Source organism: Aphis gossypii, chromosome 2 (assembly GCF_020184175.1).
Source record: "Aphis gossypii isolate Hap1 chromosome 2, ASM2018417v2, whole genome shotgun sequence".
In the NCBI taxonomy this organism is placed as follows: domain Eukaryota; kingdom Metazoa; phylum Arthropoda; class Insecta; order Hemiptera; family Aphididae; genus Aphis; species Aphis gossypii.
The window spans coordinates 44,912,796-44,937,108 of record NC_065531.1 but is presented as its reverse complement, the minus strand read 5'-3'; the positions used below and the strand labels follow the sequence as shown (position 1 = coordinate 44,937,108).

Here is a 24,313-nt window from a genome sequence, read left to right as displayed (position 1 = left end):
ATAACCAGGTTATAACCATCACTCGCATCGAATATTGCCAAAATATTCGCTCTCCACTAGTTAAAAAAAAAAATCGGAAAATAATATGTAATAAACTCACAGGAAGAGTAGTCATTTAAATATGTATGTATTCATGTATTGTATCATATTATAATCTTGTATATTTATATTTAATGTTCATGATCGATTTTGGTAGGTGGTGTATTTTATTCTCTATCAGATATCCAGATTATATACAGAATAAAAATCATAATTACGTAACTCTTTACTCAAAATCATTTAACGTCAAATGCGTTTTTTTACGCTATATTATTACGTAGTGTAGTAACATGAGATTAGTTCAGATTATAACGGTGATAACTGTATATATAATATATTTATATATTACTTGAGTTTAACTTACACGCAGTGGCGTATTGTGTGCAGTACAACGTGCAAGGGTGTAGGGAGTTTTTTCTTGGGGAATTTATAATATTCCTATACAAAATATTCTTAACTTTTTAACTTATGTAAGGGGAAAAAACATTGACGATAAAAAAGCATTGAAAAGTACGAATAATATTTGGAAATTACGATACAGATGAAGTATGTAATAAACTGAGTATTTTAAACACTTTGGTACACATACAAATACAAATGATTTTACTTGGACATTGAGTGATAAACTATGTATGTCTGTGTATTTATAATTACGATAATTTATTTTTTAGCATTTAGTTTAGATAGACTTATGTGATTATTTCTTATGATTATAACATATCCTAAAATTTTCATAAAAAAAAATAATATATATATATATTTAGAATAATAAACGTTGAATCATTCCCAATTTTTATGAATATAGAACTACCAGCTAGCTGTCATAAAAATCCTTTCAACCTTAAAATAACCATACATACCTACATAAATTCACAAAAGTTGTGATTTCTAATTTTTTGATTGATAACGATGAGAACCATTCTATAGTTATAAGATACAATAGATTATATTGATTATAAATAAATAATTTTTTTTCAATTATTATTTATCACCGAAATGACAACGTATGACTATTGTGACTTGCACAGTACAAACATAGGTCAACTGGTGCATCCAATTATTTTTTTTTTTTTTTTTTTTTATAAAAGTACTTAATTTATAACATTTATCTAATGTAACCTTTAAAAATTAAAGTCGACAAGCTTTTTCTTAGTAATACAAATATAAATATATATTTACCTTTCAACTTTATAGAGATATATATTTTTCAATCTGATAGTAGTTTTAATAGATATAAATTAATATCGGATAATTAATTTTTTTTAAATATTAATTTTATATTTTATAAAAATATATTATGCATAAACTAAAAATATATTTAAAATAAGTATTCAAATATCTATTTTAAAAAGTATCTGGAATATTATCTGAGTATAAAAATATAATTAAATGCTTTCGACCGTATAAAAGTATTTGAATAAACAAGACTTATGCTGAGTGAAGTCCTTTGACGCTCGTCAAGTACAGCCTGCACTTAACCCCCGGGCCAAAGTGAGGCATATGTATATTGTGTGGTGAATTAACAAATATCTAACCAGTGTTCGGAATAGAGTTTAAAATATATAAACGAAAATGATTTAAGCTCATATATATTGTGTGCATTAATTTAATTTGAAATTTGTTCAAACTTCTGGTAAGTTTATGCATTATCTTGAAGTTATTTTTACTTTAAATGTTGAGTTTTGTTCTAATAGGAATATATATTATAGAATTAATTAGGTAAATAGTTATAACTTATAATAAATACTACATTTTTTTTTTTTTTTTTTTTTGAAAGTCAATTTTTTTATACATTCACTTTTGATCGGTTAAGGGTTAATTTTAACATATTTTAAAGAATTTAAAATTTGCAATATTAACGATAATAAATAAACTAGTTCCAATTTTAGTACTAAATTTTTATTTTTTAATTAATTAAGCAGTGTATATATTTATTAGATTTGTTAAGGTGAAGGAACACAAGTTAATTTTATATGATAAAAATGGACTTACGTAAGTTTATTAATTAATTACTTGAACAAAACCAAAAGATAAGAGAAAATTTAAGGTTTTGTGAACTTAGTTCAATTTGTATGCTAGTTATTTCCATATTATACGTTGTACAAATTTATTCCAAGGTCCGTGTCTCACTATCTTGACTACTTAGAAAAGCAACAGCTAACCGATGTTAGGCGGTCAATTTCGGCGGTTAGAGGGAAAAAATGACTCACTCTGCAGTCACATAACCATCACGGCGCATGTTATATTATTGTACACAACTCGAACGGTAATTTTATTTATAAAATATAAAACTATATATACTTATAAATTATTATAATAATATTATGTGTGTGGTAATATAAATTAAAATATCGTATAAAATAAACGGCAACGATTACAATATAACGCAGACATTACAAAATAATACGATAAGTTTACATAAACAACGTAACAATTACACGTTACATTATATAATTTACATGATATGAGCACGTCATTTACAACTGTATTCTTCGGTCCGTTCCACGCACGTGTCGCACTTGACGTAACAGCACCAATAGAACGTGCATCGGCACTGTTTGGTCCTGGTGAACTGGTGCGTGTTGTACCCGCGTCCGCAGCACATCAGATCACAGCCGTCCGTGCCTATAGAAATCCAAACGATATGATTACACAAATAATAATAATAATAACAATCGATACAGTGACAGACTGAGATCGGTACAGTGGAAGGATAGTGCACGACTGAGAAAGGACGATTTAAAAATATCTTATAATATTTTTTAAAACTAGCACAATGTAAAATCGTAATATATATTAACAGTTGGTCACATAATAGTTCGACTTCTTTCTGCCCCAACTACCGAAACAAATTACGTTGGCCCAATAACCTCCATTTCCTCGAAAAAGTAAAATTAGCCTTTGTCCTTTATTGCCGTGTAAAGCCACAGAATTATGACATAATACAGAAAAATGGAACAAAGTCGTCGTATTAACTTCTTCTCGACGAGTTGTTGAAAAATGAAAAAAATCCCGGGATTTATTTATACGGAAACCGGGCCAGTGTTGCGCCAAAAATTTAAACAGAAAACATCTGTCAACGTATATAGGTGATATTATATTATACGTTGTACAATTTATTAAATTTACTTATTTGTCACTGTAGAATAGTGATGGGTCGCAATACGATATATCGCAATCTAATATAAGTATGAGATAAGTATACTATACCGACGCTCAATCCTTTTTGTCAAATAATAAAAAAAAAGTAGCAGTCTTCAATAGTTATCTTAAGCTCACCCTCAGAAGTCCGATTACAGGAACGGCCGTACGTGCCAAGCGACCCGGTGCCAAAGTCTCGGTCGCAGTAGTTAGGTGACTGTTCCAGGTAGACGAGCTCGGTGATCTTCGGCTCTTCGTCGTCTGCCGACCCAGTGGCCGCTGACCTAGCTGACCTGAGCCTGAGCCTCAGTCGTCTTGACGACCGTTTGCCGGAAGCTCTTTGTGGATTACCACTGCTGACAGCGGTTGTAGCCCCTGCGGCCTGGACGCTACGTGCCTTCCGGTACTTTCGCATAAGAGCTTTGCCGACTTCCCGAAAGTGTGGTAAACTGTGCCAGCACGTCTTCATCGTACAACTCCCGGACACTCCGTGACACTTGCAGTCGGTGTTCAACAACATCTTGACAATCTGCAATCAAAATAATATAAGATTAGACCACATAAATATATACACTCTCCGTGAACGATCATAAAACAAGTAAAATACGATTTAACGATTGATAATTTTAAGCATGTTCGATTGAGATTTGCTTATTAAAATATATAAAAAAAAAAGTATAATATAGTATTATGTTTTTAAACTAAGTCTTGACTCATAAGAAACTACGATATAAGTAGCTAAGCAGTTAAATACCTATTTATTGTAAATCCTAGTTACATACATTTGATTGACATAGATAATAATATAAATTAAATTAAATTATGCTGATAACGACAAGAAGAATTTAATTAAACTTCTTAACTCGTCATTGCTTTTATAACGAAAGTATACCACTTTTTTTACTAATATTAAAATTAATTATTTATAAAATAATTAATCAAGAAATACAATTTAACGGAAATAAAATAAAAAATGTTATACCTATATTTTAAAAATAAATGCTATAAAATGTTGGTAAATCTAATGAAACGACTTAAATTTAAAATAATATAACAAATATATATATATATATGTATAGTATACACATATAAAATATGCAAACTTCGTTATTTATATTTAGTTTCGAGCGTTATTTTTAATTCGTTATAATATTATAGTAGGAATGTTTTAATTTTAATAGTAAACGGAGTACGTGGTAGTATAATAAAATACAGTTATTTTTATAAAAACACTAAGCATTGATAAATGCGTTATACGAATAATTTAATAAATCAAAAAATCTGAGTGTTCTTAAAAGACATGTATGTGTATAATTTATTATACATAATACCTATGTACAAATGAATTATAAACTTAAAAAAAAAATTATTTCTGAAATATTAAAACAAAGAACTATATGTAAGGGATAAAATCATTACAATTATAATTTCATAATACCTACAAAATTTTTAAATAAACAACTATTTCATGAAATCCTGTAGGTATATCCTTTGATTTTGTTATTCGTAAACATTTTATAATTGTAAATTAATTTATTAATTTATAGTTATAATAGTTACTTTTTATTTTGTAGAGTATAATACATTTTAATGGTTTTTAAAAATATTACTCAATATTATAATTTAAAATTATATATATATAAATATAAACACCAGAAACATTAATCCACAACATTCATGTACCTAAATAGCCTATACAGAACGCCGTGTGATCATAATCGTGATATTATTATTATTGCGTAGATTGTAAGTATATAAAAAAAAACATTTGTCTTTTATGTTTTAATATTCTAGGACGTTTTATACTATACAGAATGATCCTGTTATTTAGTTGATTGTCCTAGTATCTTGACACAATTAAAATATCAGAAAAAAATTTGTATTTTATGACAACAGGTAATTTTTTTTTTTTGCTTATGGTTTTTATAAAACGGAAAAAAAACTATATTATATTAGATACCTACATTTTTATTAAGAAAAAGCTATCTAACAATTTTCTAAACCAAATGATTATTTGTTTATTTATTTAAATATTTTAATTGAATAGAATCAGAAATAGATTACATAACTGGAACACGAGAATATAATTTGACACGATCATTATTATAATATCAAATAGCAGAAAATCTGTTTTTAGAAATCTAGACATCTTCTTTGATATATGATACACCACGAGTAAAATGAACTCAATAAAACACCAAAAACGATATCACGGAAAAAAATGTAAATCGGGCGAAAACACGTACTGAACTTATATCCTGCCTAACCCGCAACACGACTCGGCAAGTGATCTATCCTTATTTTGTAATAGAAAATTCACTGTTGTCGTATAGTATTATTGTTATTACTAATTATTGATATTGTACATTATATAATACCTTTCTGCCGGCCTTGTTGTTGTGCAAGTTCATCAGACTTCGAGAATCACCAGAATCCGATTCTTGGGCATCCAGGAACTTACGGGCAAACCCCATGCCGAAGCCCAGGTCCACACTGCATCCGCCCCATTTCCACGCGGCAGCTGCTGGCCCGTCATCCAAGGCACTCGGGTAGTGCGCGTCGCATCCACATATGGATATGTTGCCCCGGCTGCACGCGTCCATCAGCGCGTACGTCACGCCGGCACTGATCACAGCGTACATGTACGCTGCTTCTCGGCTTGCTATGAACAGACAACGGAAAAAGTTAGTAAACAGATAATGAAGTTACAAAATAACGATACTAAAACACAATAAATAATTGGGCATTGTTATAAATAAATAAAAATAAGACATTTTATTGTGCGTAAGTATGCGCGTTGTATGAAATAATGGTCGAAGACTCGTCTATTTTTATTATGTTCTCACATTTCGATTTATTTCTAAATGTTGTTTCCGAACTTTAATAGAGACATTCAACAATCAACATTGCGCATAAATTACGTACTGTATGGTTCGACAAATGAGAAAAATGTGTGTTTTAATTTAAAATAAACAAGAGATTTTTTTTTTTTTTGTTGCAATATTTCATTTTTAAATTGAATTTTCATCTATATTTATCTAATATTTTATGTTGAATAGCTTACACATTGCATAAATAACGTAAATACGATTTATTTCCATTTTTATTAAAGTGATTTTTGTTTGTGCATTATTAATATACAGCATAGTTCCATGATTCATTGTTTGTTTACTGGTTTTTATTTTTTATTTTATTGAAATGTATTTGTTTTAATACACATAACAAAAATGCACGTGAAACTCATTACTAGTTAATCAGTTAATTACAAACTACATCAGCGTTAAAAATAAAATTAAAAATGTATGAATATCAAAATATTTTAAATTATAAAATGTAGGTGTAGTATATGTCTTAAAATTGTACTACAAAACTACTAATAAAATCAATATTCACCAGGTGTTTCAGACTTAAGAATTGAAATATTTATTTCATTAAAATATTGAACATTTATGGAGACATTGAATAAAGTATGAATATTTTAGTAAACAATGAGTTTCGTGTTCATACATTATTATTATACCTAAGTCATTTTTCCTTTGATGTTTGTTGTAAATATGTTCTTCTATCTCATAGTCAGTATAGATCGATACTACAAAGTTCAAAGGTTTTTTAAGGAGATCGTTTCCACGGCAACTTCACGTTATTGATGGTTATTTTTATTTTATTTTAAAATTGATTTACTCAAAGATTTTAAAATTTATGTGAACTAAGAAGATAAACAAGGGTAAAAAAATGATACACCTCTGTCCACTAAAAAAATATTATTCGTTTGAGTAAAAATCTAATGCCTTATATCAAAGTCATATGATATATTTACTCACAATTCGATGAAATTTAAGTCCCACCGTTTCACATTTCAAGTCTTGGATAAACCAATTTATATTCAAAACGCATAGGTAACAAACAGTAAAATACTAAAAAAAAACCATTCCAAATACTGAGACTGGACTAATAAGTTACAATTGGATTTAAGAATTAAGAAAAAACGTGCGCAATAATGTGAAATAAAAAAATTTTTTCTTGTCCATTATTTTATTTTCGTAAAACATTTTCAATGTCAAAAACTTGAAGTTACGATTAAGCCTTTAGGTAGATATTAAGTATACTTCGATATTTTAAGTAATATCTACAGCAAACAATACTTTAAACAAATATTCTTTTTCAGAAGATAGTGTTTGTGTTTTTTTTTTAAACTTTTTCTTAGAGGTCAGGCCGGTGTACTCAAATGAAAAAGAAACTAAAATACCACTAAAGATCACAAAAAAATCCAAAATCCATTTAAATTGAATTATTTCTTTAACGCTTAAAATACTTAAACTATCATGGTTAAACCAAAACCCAAATCATTTTTTTTTTTTGTAAATTGTTAATCAATTCAATTATTAAATATTTCTTGGAATCAATATATTAAACAATTATGCATTATGCTTAATTTTATCCATATATTCAGTTGTAATGCTATTGTTGATTAGTAATATTTTATTAAATCAAGTTTTTCCTGAACTATTTAACATTTGTATCAACCTATAATACTTCAAATAATAACGATTATGATAATCATCCAAACGTGTGTTTGGATTTTTTATTTCTATGTTTCAACATCCAAATATATCTAGATCGAACATCATAAAATAAGTATATATTAATCATTATTCATTATACAATATATATTTCACTTAAATAATTTCAATATTATTATTAGACAAATGTGAATCGTAATAAGCTAATATGTTTTATCGTATATTATTTTATCTACTGTTTTAGGCTAGCACAATAAAAACAACAGTCGATCGTAATATTATTAGTGTACTAAATTTAAGTCAACCGCGTCGAACAAAAATGATATTGTACATATTATACGTAATTTGTATACATTAAATATCACATATAATAATATAATATTATATTTAATATTCATATATAGTATAATATAAAACAATAATAATATACCTAACTAGTATTATATTATAATTTACTAGTTATCTAGTATACAAACATTATAATAGTAGTTACGTGCAACAATGATACGACATTTCGTGCAGAAAATTACTAGTTGGACAAAATTCATTGTATAAATTTCAGGGTTTTTTCGATGAAAAAGAGCTATTCGAGTTCTTCGATTTAAATTGGATTACGCACCGTGACATCATTATCATCATGTATCAAAGTTCTAAGACAGACACGTGTTCTGGTTAAATTGTTTTTATAAATATATATATAGAAGATATAATATAGGTACATAATGTACAAATTACGAAAAAGAAAAAACAAATGCACTAAAACAATAATAGTATGGAGTATAGACTATAATATGCGATACGACAGGGTAAGAAAAAAACGTAGGTATTAATATAATATGAACTTGGAGTATTATCCTGCGAATAAAAACAGTCCAACTTTTCTATGTTTTACGCACGTGAACTTATAAATTATATTAGGTATATCTTTACCTTAAAAAACTTTGATGGTAAAATGGTATCGGATGTATAATACTCGTAATATCGTACACGTATTATACAGAAGTGTGCTTATAGAACGATGCGAGAAAAATTATCAACTGCTAGTGACGTATATAGGTCATGATGGCCACCAGAGCCAAATCTCGGAACCTTGAAGTTTATGCCTCAGTAGAAACATCACATGACTCTTATAACATTAAATACAATAGAATAGTTGTGTCAAATTTTCTTAGACGATAGCTCAGGGAGTAAAATGTTAAGTACATATTATACTATATAGGTGCGGTGTTATAAATTTATGAAAAATTGTTTTTTTAAGCTATTCTGCCATCTGCAGTGTCATCACGCCATCACTATCTAATATAATATTTATGTAAATTAATTTCTATGTGTTTAAATAAGTGGTAACTGCCATTGATATAAGCTTCATGTCCAACAAGTTCCGCGTTACGTCACCGTCATGGCTGTTTAGCAATAACATCATAATATTAAGTATTGAAACGATTAAACAAAACAATTACAAATAATCAGAGTGCATATGACGTATGTGATTTACGCGCAAAAATCAGGGTTGATTATATTATTATTGTTGTTAATACGATATGAAATATACGGTTTAGTCGTGAGTCGTTGTTCAAAATCCGTATAACGTACATATTATTTAGTACGCCTAATATTATGATGGCACACAAAGGCAAGATTTCAAAGGTCGCATATCGTCGAGGATTGTCGATAGTTCAGAAGTTCAACCAATCGAATTTTGAGGGCGGGTACATCCCCAAAATACATTATAGTAATTAGTAGGTATATATTATAGACACCGCGTGTACCGAAACGTCATCTGCGTGGTACGAAGTTTCGAAATTCTGGCACGTTTTAACGTGCTTGGCCCAAATTTACGGTTAGAGACAATAAAAATGACGTGTCCAATACAGCTTTTATAAATAAGTCGTTTGACGATAATAATAATATATTCTTTGTCCGTTGCTTGATTAATTTAAAATCACATCCAAACGGCGATCAATTATGCGCAACTCTCATTGCGGGCACAACACTCTAATGAAATGGGTTTATAATATATATATTATATTATATAGTTTATACGTTTCTTATATACACGACACGGATTTCCAGACTAGGAATGAGTTGATTTATGGATGGCGCACACGCCGACTTCTGAAGTTCTGAAATATAATAATATATAACGATTTCGAGGCGAATCCCAAGTCTAAGGATTTATGTGTTCAGTGCTTATTATTGTATTATTATTATTATTATTATTATTATTAATATTTACAAGTGCAGAAGTTCCATCATCAATCAGCAGATTCGAACAAATAGACGATTTTTTTTTTTTTTTTACTGCCATCAACGTTTTTATCATAATGCTACTGCGGCTGGCTGGCTGCGGTTTTATCCGCGTACGATGTGATAATTTAATAATATATCGGCCGAGATTGACCCAGTGGAATTCACGAGTATCCGTTCTGGCTTGCGAATACTGTTATCGTATAGTTGTATTATTACTGCGCTTTTTGCGTCCAACGGAATGCGATTGGGGAAAAATAAATTAACAAAAATCTTCGAAAAACCACACTACAGCAGTATTACCGTAAACATCATACCGTGGTACAAAATAATAATATAAACCGTAGAATGTGATTAATTCGAACACTCTCTCTTTCTCTCCGGCGTAGAGACGACCTAATCAAAATTCCTTTTCAAATGGAATCCTGAGAGTTTTTTCATATCATGCACACCTACATCGCAACGGCCGCCGCCGCGGTCAGCGCGCGCGCCCGATCGATAAAATAGGACACGCCGCCGCGGAAGCAACATTTTACCGCGTAAATACAATATCATCGCTGCCCCGCAACGGCAAGATGTCGTCGGTTTTCAAAAGTTTTTGGAGAATTTGACTATGAAATATCAACTATTGATTTAGTTTGGTACATAAACTCACATTTTTCATATTCTGCTCTCATCCACCCATCACGGGTCACACGGCCGCACTAATACCACAGTTGAATTTTCAAAATTATACTAAGATCCTATATTATATCGTCGATGGGCGACTAATAGGTCATATCTCAAAAAAGTAAAATTTTTAATTTTCAATCCGCCCTAAAAATACATTTATGATATAATCGTTCTCAGTGTTAATATCAGAGTTGTTTCCACTAATCGTTTACGGATATTGTCTGTTGTTTTTATACAGTATATTATGATCAGTGCGAATGAATAATAATGTTAAAATCGTTAGTAAAAAAACGAAACAAAAATTTGAAAAATACCTTTTTATGATTTATTAATAATCGTAATAATATATTCAGTTGTATCCCAACAGTTGCTGGTTTATAATGTTGATTACAACTTACTCTTTACGAATAAATCATTACGATTTACAATAATTATTCATAAATTATTATAAATTATAACAACGAACGTAATTAAAACTATAATTTTCGTTTCTATTAGTAGTAATAAACTATAATTTAGACATAATAATATATATTATTATCTATTATGTTATTTGTACATTTAATAATATATTATCAAACATAATATAGTAATATGAATCAAATATAATATAAACGTATGCGTTTTACGATTTTCTATGACTACACAGCCATTTTTGTCTTATACGTATTTTATAATGTACTCGGTATTTAAATTGGGAAAAGCCGTTTCGATTAATCTATTAGACAACGATAACCGTGTGATACCTAGTTTATTCGTCATAATTATGTGATTAAAATACTACCCATCACGACATTTATTATCGACTCTCGGCCCAAAAGTGCTCCTGTTCCACGTTCGAGACGCAACCGAACGTACTGCACTAGCCTGACCGAAATATCACATTATCGACGTCTGTTATTTAGTTTCACGGCGAGTTGATTATATTTGATGCGTATACATTAATAACGGTTAATTCGAGTGACAATAATTTTGATTTTTAACAAAAACTGATTTACCAACAACAATTGTAACAAAATCTAATTATATTTATTATACAATAGTATTATCGTAATATCGATTTTTGTACCCCTACGCCGTTTTTTTTAGCTTTAATTAGCTTTTCGATTGATATTTCGGTGGTGGTGGTCCATTTCGTTTCCATCGGTAACGGCGACAATTTTCGAGCTCGATTCGATAAAAAAAAATGTATACAGGTGTATAGGTATACAAAATATATTAATGTGTATACTACATATATATACATATATTTGACCGCGTGCATTGAGCAACAGCTGATGGCAGCTTATCGTTTATTGGTTGTTGGATTAGGGTGGATATTCTACATTTTAAGTGTATGTTGAACGTGCGCAAATATTTACGATCCTTTTCTTACGCACGTAACTTACTTACAACTTTTTTCATCCACATATTACCTATGTATGTTTATCCGTTGTCAAAAAGTTTACTTTTCGACAACTGTTCCGAACGCTTTGCAGCGAGGAAAGTGTATTTTTTGTTTAAATATCAAGTCACGCTGTACTGAAATTCCTTCCAATGTTCGTGTGCAGTTTGCAACACTCATACAGCGTGGTACCTACACATTAATATAATATTTTGCAGGAAATTCGGATTATCTATATTCTATAATACCCTTAGGGTCGTCATTTAAGTTTTTTCTGGGTGTGATTTTAACATTTCACAGGTCCATATTATAATATGTTATGAAATTGTAGGTACGTAAAATATTCTCTCCTTTCCTTTTATAATTCTAATATTATTATACGATTTTATATTATAATGACGATTGATCATAAAATATTACAAAAAGTATGATTTAAAATGCATATTCCTATTACAGTATTATAAAATTTAATTGTGACGGTGTATTGGTATATTAATAGAATGGCCAATTAACAATATCTTGAATTTTAATGGTGCGTCGCACACCCTCCGCCCCGTCCACAAATAACGCCCTTGTACTACACTTCTAACAAAACAAGTACATTCGGTTTCATTTCGAGTGTGTATATGGCTGCGTACTGTGCACTTTGTGCAAATTTCCAATTCTATTTTTAGAGTGTCTGGTACTACCATTTACGGGCCAACGATTTTGTCGATTCGGGTGAGTGCTGTTCGCTTGAATATTTTTTCGCATGCGAAACGATAGAAAAAAGGCATTGCTTCGATAAAAATGCTAATTTAAACGTAAGCTATATATATGGTAATTATTATTATTATTAACAAAGGCGCCCCAATCTTAGGATTTCGATGTTTTTAAATCCTCATCTAATATATGTATACATGTACAATATAATGTAAATAAAATACCTAAAGTATATTATTATACAGAGTGATTCACCAAGGATCGTGATTACTCACTTATTTTTTTTATAACTATAAATTATTCAAAATCTGGTTTTAGAAAAGGTTAAATATACTTAAAGACCATAATCTCGAATAATTGAGATTTGTGGTACCATTGGGAGTATACTGTGATGTATCAAATTTCTATTTCTCAATTGAGAATCAACCACCCATTTTTACTATAAATTATTCAGAAAATATTTTTTTTAAGTAGTTTCATAAACATTATGCAGTATATATATACTAAGGTTGATTTATATATACTTATTTGCATCATAAAATATATTATTATTATGTAATATTTATTTGTTTATATTTACTAATAAATAGTTATAAATAAGAGATACGACAAAATAAATTTGATACCTACTATATTGTAATATTTACTTTTTGATTTATTTTAAAATTATAGTAGGAAAACTTTATTAATATATTAGCATTCTACAATATTTATAATAACTGTTTAAATAATATTTAATGAACATAATATAACTTACTATACAAATTTCTATTTAGATAATATATCGACGTTTTTAAAAAAAGTATGACGATAGTTCTCATTTGAAAAATAGAATTTTGTACCGCCACTTCTAGAACACTTCTTAAATAGTACAAAATAGCTTAAGTATACGAAAATAATATAGTCTTAACACTGAAGTATATTTGAAAATTCTGAAAAATTAGATTTTGAATAACTGCAATATTAAAGAAAATGAATAATAAAGAGGTGAGCATGCGTGGTGAATCACTCTGTATATTAGCAATACATTTTTAATATATGTATTGATCGCGCGTGTACATTTAATCGGTTTTTTACGGATCCCGCTATAAGTATTTGATATGATTGGGATAAGGTTTTCGCAGTTGTACATATTAGACGGAACGAAAAACAATTGGAAATGTTTTTATCCTTAAAATATATATGAATAGCATTGTAAAACTACTCTTATATTGCAAAAAAAAGATTTTAACTCATCACGGGCGATGTCTTACCCATTGTATTTATATAGTGCACTGCTGTCGATGTGCCCAACCCATTTATATCACCGTCAATATTATCAGCTTGAAAAGTGGTGAAGAGATAGTTAAAGAGAGTGAATGAGACAGAAAGAAGAGAAAAAAGATTTGGACGGATGTTAAAGCCAAGTACCTACAATATAATATTATAGTTCTGTACGCGTAACGTGGTTTGCGTAGCTGTACTTATATTATTATTCTATATAATATAGTTTATAGTAATGCAATAATATTTGTTAACCGCAGACTGTAATAGCGTATAGTATATATACCCACACACTGATTTTATATAAAGTAATCCTAGAATGCTTGGAATTCTCCGTTAATGCAATATTAAATAGTTTTATCACAAAACTAGTACCTACTGTAAACGTCAAGTTTTTAATCAATTTTTCGACTAATTTTAATGGACATCGCCATTCCCTAGCGTATACAGTTATCCGCAGTAGCAATTCAGAGTAAGTACTCATGACAAATTTTACTTTTTTACTTCATTGTGGTTTGTTGTTAAAAAAAAATTAATGATATGATAGTGTTGTTGAATTAATTTGAAACTTCAGCCCTTATTTTCGAATAAAAAATATATTTAAAAAAATATATAAATAATATTTGCATTGATGCAACTTACTTATTTTACTATCTTTTTGAGTCAAGTATATAACATGGACATAAACATAATATGGTACTATCGCGTTTGGATGGATAAATGCTAACTTTGTAATGTACGTATATTGTCAATATAATATTGATATTATTCAACTGTTGTGACTTGGTCACTTAATTTTATCACAGATTTAAATAAACACGTCATAGGTAATATATATTTTTTAATTGAATAAAGTTGCACGTGTGTAAGTATTGAATTCACGAATGGGTGTAAAAGAAAATAAATTTTCGCATTTTAGAAATTAAAACTACACACGGTTTTTATTATAAATCATATTTTCATTCGATGATTTGACGATTGTGTTATGTATTTACGGTTATACTGTAATATCGTATAAAATAATACAACGAACGATTTGAATATATAGTATTTTAAAATTGTAATAACAATTTGTAAACGTGTCACGTTTATTGGAAAATATTAAATAGTTCGTACAAATAAATCATACGATTCAAATGTCTAAAATAAATTTGTTTAGTGTTTAGAAAATATTATGTAAAAGTGATTGTTGACGGAGTTTAGTTAAAATAGTTCAATAGTAAACGTAATACGCGTATTGTATAAAAATGTAAAAATCATAATTAAACGCTTTGTAATGCTTTTAAAGTACGGTGTGCAAATGGGAAATAATGCATACACAATGATTAATGTACGTATTTACGAATGTAATTAACGGTGGTGTCCCAACATTATTAGTATGCAGATATACTATTTAAATAATAAAATAAGTGCATAAAAAGACGACTATAGGAATTCGCAACCGATGGTTTATAAATAAATTATACATGCATTATATAAACCTATCTTTGGACCGTATTATAATAGTTGATTTTACGTTTAAATTACCTAATTATTTTATACATATAGGTTTATGTTTAGGCGTAAACGGAGAGTATGTATAGTATTGTATACTGCCTAGTTAATGAAATTCAGTATGGTTTAATTTTTACATTGTCAATGCCGAAAAATAATCAAATCATGTCAACGTCATTAGTTATATAATAGTAAATGTGAACAAAATATATTGTGCTCTATAGTACGTATTACATGTACCAGACATTTAGTAACTAAACGTTATGACATTATATATTATTATGTTTGAAAAGTAAATTGAACATTTTATTTAGTATTATATCGTCGAAAATACGTACACAGCTGCAGGTTAGTAGGTACCTGTCAGATATAACAAATTGTTAACCTAACCGTTCGTGGATTAGCTCAAATGATGATATGATGATGATACGCTATAAAAATACAGACAAATGTATATTTGAAAATATATAATCAAAAAAACGAAGTACTTATTTTTGTAATATCGCCATAACATTATAATTTATTGTATACATGACGTAATATCTTTTTCTTACTACGCTAATTTTAACCACAATTATTGGCTTAAAGTTTCAAACTAAATATTTATGAATAGGTATACATTATATAAATATATAAAATGGATGCAAAATTTATGTAATGAAAAAAAATGTTTTTGTTACAATATATTATATATTAATAATCAAATAAGACATTAAGACGAATACCGAGACTGCAAATGGAAATCGTTACGCTCACTTCAGCTCAGAATTTATTATATTGGCATGTTGCGTGTAGTCATTCAGTTTAAGAACACTGAACAATGATAAATTATTGCATTCAGTGCTATAAACGGTTTTGAGTGTTATATATACTCAGTTAAAGTCACAGTCAATGATATGTCTTCACAACTGTTCAGCGGTTGACGTTAATTTTTTTACGTTTGGAAAAATACACTGAAGAAAATGAAAAAATTATCACTTTGTATTAGTAACTATAGATTTGATACCCGTATGTATCATGTCACAGGAAAGCAAAAATTAAAAACTATATATATTTTCTATATCGAAAGGTTTTTCCGTGAAACCTATCGATCTTAACCTAGGTTTTAAAAAAATATATTTTGCAAAGGACAAAATTCGTAAATTCATCAGCCACGGTACAATGATCACTATGCGTATAACGTTATAGAAGTGCCTACAATGTCGTACATAGGATATTATATAATTTTGAATTGCAGGGTACGTTATTATTATATACTTATATCGTATCTATCGTACATCGATCGGAGATCTGTTTCGTATGCACATCGAATCATCATAGTTTGTCGTTATTGTGGAAACGTACGTCTTTACATTGTCGTTATTAAACGTGATTACATAATAGAGGATCACGATATCTTTAGGTACTATTCGACCGTATATCGTGCCGTCCGTCTCGTAGTAATAATAATAACATAATAATAATTGAGACAAAACAAATGGCCTTCTCCCCCCCCAAATCCCGGACAACACTTTCTCCGCCATCCCCCGCATCTCGGCGCGCGTACACCATACACAGTATAATGTATAATATAGTAATGCCCCGCGTCTCGAAAACACACGTCCGCGTCGTCTCTTTTTCGATCGGAGACGATAAATTTGGAATTTTATTGCGGCCTAGTTATAATAGCAGTTATATTATACATTATTACAGTACACGCGAGAGCGTGCGACCCCGCGGAGAGGATAATATTATGCTAGCGCGGTCGTTCCGTAAAGAGATAATAATATTATAGCTGCCACTATTGCGCGGCGTGCAGGGTATGAGCGCGGGGAACGCGATGTGGACGTCCAGACTTTCAATTACCGCGTAGATAATGAAAAACCAGTTATACACTATATACTATGCCATACGTATACATAATAATAATACACGCATCGAATGTGTGTAATTGCGTTTTTTGTTTTGTTTTTTCGTTGTACTTATCTCTCTTTGTGCAGGAGATGACGCGCCCGACAGAGAGAGAGCGAGTGTGAGAGAGATTTTGATATCAGCTGATGTCGAGCCGGGAGGACCTAGCGCGCCACGCTCTAAGTGCTCTGCATAGTCCATAATATTATACTGTCGTCGTTATACCGACTTCCGAGTGCAGTATAATATCCTTTGTAATGTACGACTCGGCTGATCGTGTATGATGACAATAATCACCGTTATTATATTATTATTTAACGTTTTTATCCGTATCGTGTTTGACTCGATGACTTTTATCCGCAGACTCCCGATACGACGAGGTACAGATCCCACCAGGACCAATTAGTGAATTTCAATGTGTCGGGGACTTGAATACAACAGTCGTCTCCCCGTGGCAGCTTCAATATTACCGGTGTACCACCAGCGAAATCCGAGGGTCTACCAGGTGACCGACCTGTAAAGGTCATGCTCGTGACCGTCCCGAGTCGTCCGTACAAATTCCAACAAAAAAATCAAAGGAACTCGAACTTCTCTATGATCTGTAGACCAAGTCTGCCACACTACGATCTCAAGAATAGGTGGTTTGTAAAATTATATCTACACAATTATAGTATGTATTATAGGGTTTTATTTTTATATTTTACTGATAAAATTGTATTCTATAGTTCTGCAGCGATTTCAAAACTACTGCTAACCTCCCTTAGTTAGCGATATCGTGTGTTAAAATAAAAAAAAAAGGAAGATTTCTTTTACAAAACCTTAGGCAGTTGCAATTTTTGAAAAAATGCACCTCTAACATTAATGATGTTCATATATTTTAAAATAACTATCAATTATTTTGTACTTAAAGACACTCATCATATTCATTCATGTTTTCAACACATAAATTTTATTGTTACTATATTTACGTATATTTGTTGTTACCTATATTTTATTTAGTAAATACTTTTATCAATACCGTTAGAAAAGCCAATTGCCGTTAATTAATATAAATAAATAAATAAATAAAACAATAGTTGCATTGTTAAGTTTCAGACCCAGCTATTTATTAAGGGGTAAAAATTTAGGCACTTTTCAGTTACGTTATTCGGTGGCAACACAATATGCCTTGTGGAAAAATAAAACCATTTCAATAATTAAAAAGGACATTATAGAAACAATGTTCACGCCTCGTAAAACAGATGGATTTGATCATTTTTTTTTTTTTTTTTTAATTATTTGAAAGAGAAAAACTTCGGGTAACATTAAACTCAGATTTTTTAATTACCTTTAAAGTTTAAATACCACCAGAAAAATACATTTCAAAGTGTTAAGTGTTTTTATAAAGTAATTATAGTATAATTATACTTAATTACAACTTCTGAGTTTAGGATTTTGGAAATCAGTGTCCAGTCTAACCTATAAAAAGTCATCATATTTTAAATATAAAAATATAAATTATTAAAATCTGACTATTTTATGAGGCATATGAGGCAAGTTTTTGTATTAATGATCTGTCAGTTCCGACGTTCATTTTATCATGATTAAGTATAATCTTGTATGATTAACTACGGAAGCACGCATACTTCAACAATTAACAGCTTTTAAATATCAGTTAAATATTTAAAATAGAATAAAAAGAGTGGTCAAGTGAGTAACGCTCTGCTGTATTATAGTAGGTCACTATAATTGATGTATTAAATTTGAATCCAATGAGAGGTATCATTGTATACGAAAAACGATTCTGAACGGAGATGATTTGTCAGTCTAGGATATAATTTCCAATGGTTGGTGAAAAAGATGGTTTATGTTTTAATGGCCAGTTAAATAGTAACTATTTTTATAATTTTTGAATCACTATAAGAATAACTTACAAGGAACTTTGTATTCAATTTTCAAGAATTTTGACTCTGCCAAAAAAATTTTATCGACACTTCAAAACAAAATTCTCACAAAAATCAAAAATTTCAGTTGTTTATAAATAGCTCAAAAAAAGTCAAAATATTTTGAAAATTAACCATGTATTGATAATATAAGCATGTAATAAAATTTCAAATATTTACAATGATTAGTTTTTGAGTTACAACCATATAAAAAAAAATCGATTTGGTCAAAAACATGTTTTGCATAACAATTCTCATTTTTCTGTCACTTTTTTTTTTGTTTTTATCGATTTTTTTGAAAACTGTTGAAAAATATTTTTACCTCTATAATGCATCAAGGATATTCACTTTGCCGTCGGAAACCACCCCTAAAGTTTGAAATTGAAGCATTCTTCGACTAGTTACTATACTGTACACAGACACAAAAAAACACACATCATTGTAAAATCAATACATTCATCACTCCGTTCAGACTGTTCAAGTCTAAAACAGCTGACAGAAATGGCATGGTATTATTAAGAATATTACTTGGCTAAATTCATTTGACGTTAAAATCCTCACATAAATTATTCATTTTCAAGGACTATCACAAACATACTGACTAAAAACGTAATAATACCATTGAATAGATACATTGTATTACATTTTCAACTGTTTTATATTTTTCTAGAATTACCAACTTCGCTGATTCTTTTTTCTACTTGTTAACCACTTGTTAACATCTTTAAAAACATATTTTATGAGTTTAAAATTTGTTTTAAATTTTATAAGTGTAATGTAACAATAAAAATACTGAAGTATAATTTCAATAGAATCAAATTTCAAATTTTATTGTAATTTATCGACGGTATTCATTTTAATCTGGGAATACTTTTGTACAATTGTAATTACATAAAGTAAAACAAACATTTAAATATTCTTTTTACAAAAAATGATTAAACAATATTTTTAAAACTAAAATACAAGAGCTGAAGAGCATACATTATTTAGTTATAATAAGTGAACAGAAAGAATGTTTCATAAGTACAAATTATTGTTAAATTTTTGAACATAGCTAATATAGATATAATCGTCATTATATGATTTTTGTAATTTTGATATATTTTAATCTGTCTATAGAAGTACTTAACAAATATTGAAGTATCGCCGTATCGTCAAAATAAATGTTCGAAAATTAAAACTTTCATGTTTTTTGAAAATTAATCTATCCATTAAAATTAAACTAATAATGGCTTCCTTTAATTAACAGATAACTTCTTGTAAAACCGTTAGTTTATTTCCGAATCTCGATTGTAAATTTAATTAATTTTAATATTAATTAAATACTACTTTTAGTTTGATCAACTAATGACACTTGTGTTAACAACATCTTCTATATTTTATTACTGTGACGAGTTATAAAACTTAAAATTAAATGTCCTTTTTGGGCTTTTAATGTTTTTAGTTAACTCAACATCGTTATATTATTTCAAAATTTATATTTAAACAAAAGGAAACCCATTTATCCAATTATGCATATTACATAATGCATATCAATTAAAAATTACATTCACTGTGCACATATTAATATATGTCACTAGAATTATTCATTTTCCTGTTACACTAATACTCATATAAAATGCATCCTCTACGAGAGTAATGTAATTAAATTTTGTTTTATGAATTTACCATTTTGAATAATAATATAATGTAAGCTAAATGAATGGTTACGAATTGTGATATTCTTGAAATTACTATCATCTCGAAGAGTATTACTCATTGAACTTTTAACCACTGAATATTATAATCACATATAACTCTAGAGTGTATACCACAGTCATTAAAACTTATTCCAACTCAAACAACTAAGTTTTGGAATATGAACTGATATAACCACCATCTAGTAACAATATTTATTTTTATTGACTAACTAGTTCATGTATGAGAAAATAACATAGTAAATAATTTTTTTTTTTTTTACAAACCTTTTTAAACCATAGAAATTTTTTAATCAATGATGAATCGTTGAAATTTAAAAGCGATTCCTTGCATTCTTTATCGAATGATGAACTATACATTCTTTGAACAATTATACATTTTATGGGCTTTTCGGGTTTTCAAAAATTCACAGAAGAACTCGCAAAAACGAAGCGTTACGTATATTTTTCATAGCTTTTTCAAAAAAAAAAAAAAATACACACTCATCCAGTATAATATGCTATGTGTTTTCCCTCGCAACAATACGAAATACTTTGCGGACTGTTTGTTTGGATAACATCGGCTGTGACTGTTAAATTGACTGCGTTACGATAACAAAATAACGATTTACTGACAAGTAAAATAATATGATTCAATACTGCATCGTGTCTATATATATATACATATACGATGTGTATATAATACATAGCCTACACCTACAACATATAATATGTGTGTATAATGTATATACATAAGGCTATTATATTATAGTGTTTGATTTTATACGAACACCAAAATGTAGGTCACTGCGTCTGGATGGAATAGTTGCATATAATTATTATACATTAAACATAATGTTGTGATATATTAAAAACCGATCGACTTTTAAGATGACATCGTTGAATGGAATCAAATAACGATATATAATATGTGACTTTCACGTACTTGTGACACCACAAAGTATATTGTAATGATATTATAAGCGATATCCCAACGCATATTACGTATATAATATTGGACGTTTAAGGTATTATTTATAAATGTCGTGGAGTGTTGTCAGCGGGTGAGCTTTTGAAGCATTTTATTCGTTAACGGCAGTGAGTGCGTGTGCAGTTTTGTGTCAAATCTTCGGAATATGGGTGTCCGCGATCGGGATTTTGTTAGACGCGCGTATATCGTAACGTTGGAACTTTCACCCCCCCGTGAGCATCAGTCGTGTATATGATGGCGTTTACGGTGTCGGTCGATATAATAATACAGTGTCCCGCCACTCTCTGACCCTGGATACCAACACAAATCATCAGATACGCATGATAAACATGCAAGTCGACCGCAGTATTTGGAGTATAATCGATAATCGCAGTAAATTATTATTTTAAACGGCGTGTCACATACTCATACTCACTATGTCTAATGCAATTTTTTACTTTCTATATTAAACGGAAATACAGAACCGTAATCGTATTTAATTCAATAAATTATAACTTCAGTAAATATAACTCTATCTACGAATCCAGAGGTTTGAAAATTGAATACATGGCAGTTACGTGAAACGATGTGCATCAAGTAAACGGTCATTTAAATATGGAAATAATAACAAACGCTATAGCATTCGAAAAATAATTCTTATAGAATGTTGATCGGTTAACGATAATATTTATGAAATTATTTTTTTTTTTTTTTTAGGCTCTTCAGTGTATGATTTTACAATGATGTGTATGCTTTTTTGTGTATATTTATTATTATATACATATAAGTATTCGGAAAATTGCTTCGATTTTCAACTTTAATGCTGGTTTCGGATACCAAAATAGATCTCAAATTTTATACATATATTAATATTTTCAGCAAAAATACATTCAATCTGCTGTAAAATTAATTACTTTACCTAATAGCAATATCAAAAAACATAATTTGAAATATACTTAGAGATATAAGCTGGTAAACTATATCAGATCATAATTATTTTCGTGGGTGATCACTAATCAATATGATATATATATTTGAATTCAAATTTAAAATATCTATAACAGTGACCAGTGGCGTAGTTATGGGGGGGATATGGGGATAGATCCCCCCCAGAGCCTTTTTTTTAATGTTTAAATCATTGACTTATTGAGCCCCCCCACTTTATGTTTAACCAATAAATTGTATATCCCCCCCCCCCAGAACAAAATCATAACTACGCCACTGAGTCAGTGACCCATTCAAAACCTACCCTATAGCAAAGAGGTACCCACTTGCAACAGTTTTATTTTATTTTAAAAAGCTAATAACAATAATACAACTAATTAACTCGAAAATATACTGGAATAAAAACAAATCTTTTAAGTTATTTTTTGAAATAAAATAATATATATAAATTACAATAAGTGTATATAATTTTTTATTGATATAGTTCATTTTTTAAATTAAAGTCTAAGCCTAATACATACATTTCATATTTTTCAGTAGATTATCCTTACACTTACCTATACATTTATTTTGCATGCATAGCCTGTTTTCATACCTCCGTAATATTAAAAAAATAAATAACTTATTTAAAATAAATAAATAGAAATGATTACCTAAAAAAATGAAACTTAATAATATGTGTTTTTGAGCACTCCAATAAAATGTCTTACATAGATAGTCACAAAAATTTCATGATTGAAGAAAAAAACATCTTTCTAAAACCAATTACCAATAACTATTTTTACTTCTTTATTTAGAACTTATAAGTATAAAGAAGAAACTATTATACTTTTAACATTTTTTTTAGATAAATAACGTTATCTTATTACAAATTATTGAAATCAAATATTTTGCGAATATGCTTCTTTAAAGGTTTTTTGGACTTTACTTTTTATATTGCATAGGTACTAGGTATATGTAATTATATTAATATACCATACTCAATAAATTAAAGCCAACGACTAACTATATTTCATAAGACTCGATACGCGACCACCCTCTTAGTCGCTATCCTATTTTTAATGTAGTTTGATCTATTTTATTTAGTTTCCACTTGTTACAGCAATTCACATTTATTTAATACATTGAATATGTGATGGTGGTAAAAATTGAATCAAGCGACAAATTTGGTAAAAATGAATAATGGGTGACGAGAAAAATATCTTAAAAATCAAACGATTGCAAAACTCGTCCATAAACTACTGAGTTTTGAGATTCTGACCCAAGGTGTAAAAACTCGAACAAAGTTAACTCGCTTTCACCGTGTGCAAAAAGATTAGTTCTTAATTTATTACTTTACGGAGTAAGTAAATATTGATATTGTCCAATATGGACTGTATCAATATAGTCAAAATGCACATACCAACGAGTTCGGACAAGGATATTTTAATTTCTATGGAAACCTGTTG

The 24,313-nt window shown here is 29.1% G+C and overlaps 1 protein-coding gene across 1 annotated transcript in view; it reads right to left on the bottom strand.

Annotated features, from left to right (window-relative positions):
* Positions 1-2,251: 2,251 nt before the first annotated feature.
* The window catches only part of LOC114124781 (protein Wnt-2), a 58,888-nt gene continuing 36,826 nt past the window's right edge, over positions 2,252-24,313 (bottom strand). The window contains exons 3-5 of the mRNA XM_027988151.2: positions 5,559-5,842; positions 3,319-3,709; positions 2,252-2,664 (exon numbers count right to left, since the gene is read on the bottom strand). Of these exons, the coding sequence (XP_027843952.1) occupies positions 2,513-2,664; positions 3,319-3,709; positions 5,559-5,842 (827 nt within the window). The 3' untranslated portion in view covers positions 2,252-2,512. The remainder of the gene's footprint in view (positions 2,665-3,318; positions 3,710-5,558; positions 5,843-24,313) is intronic.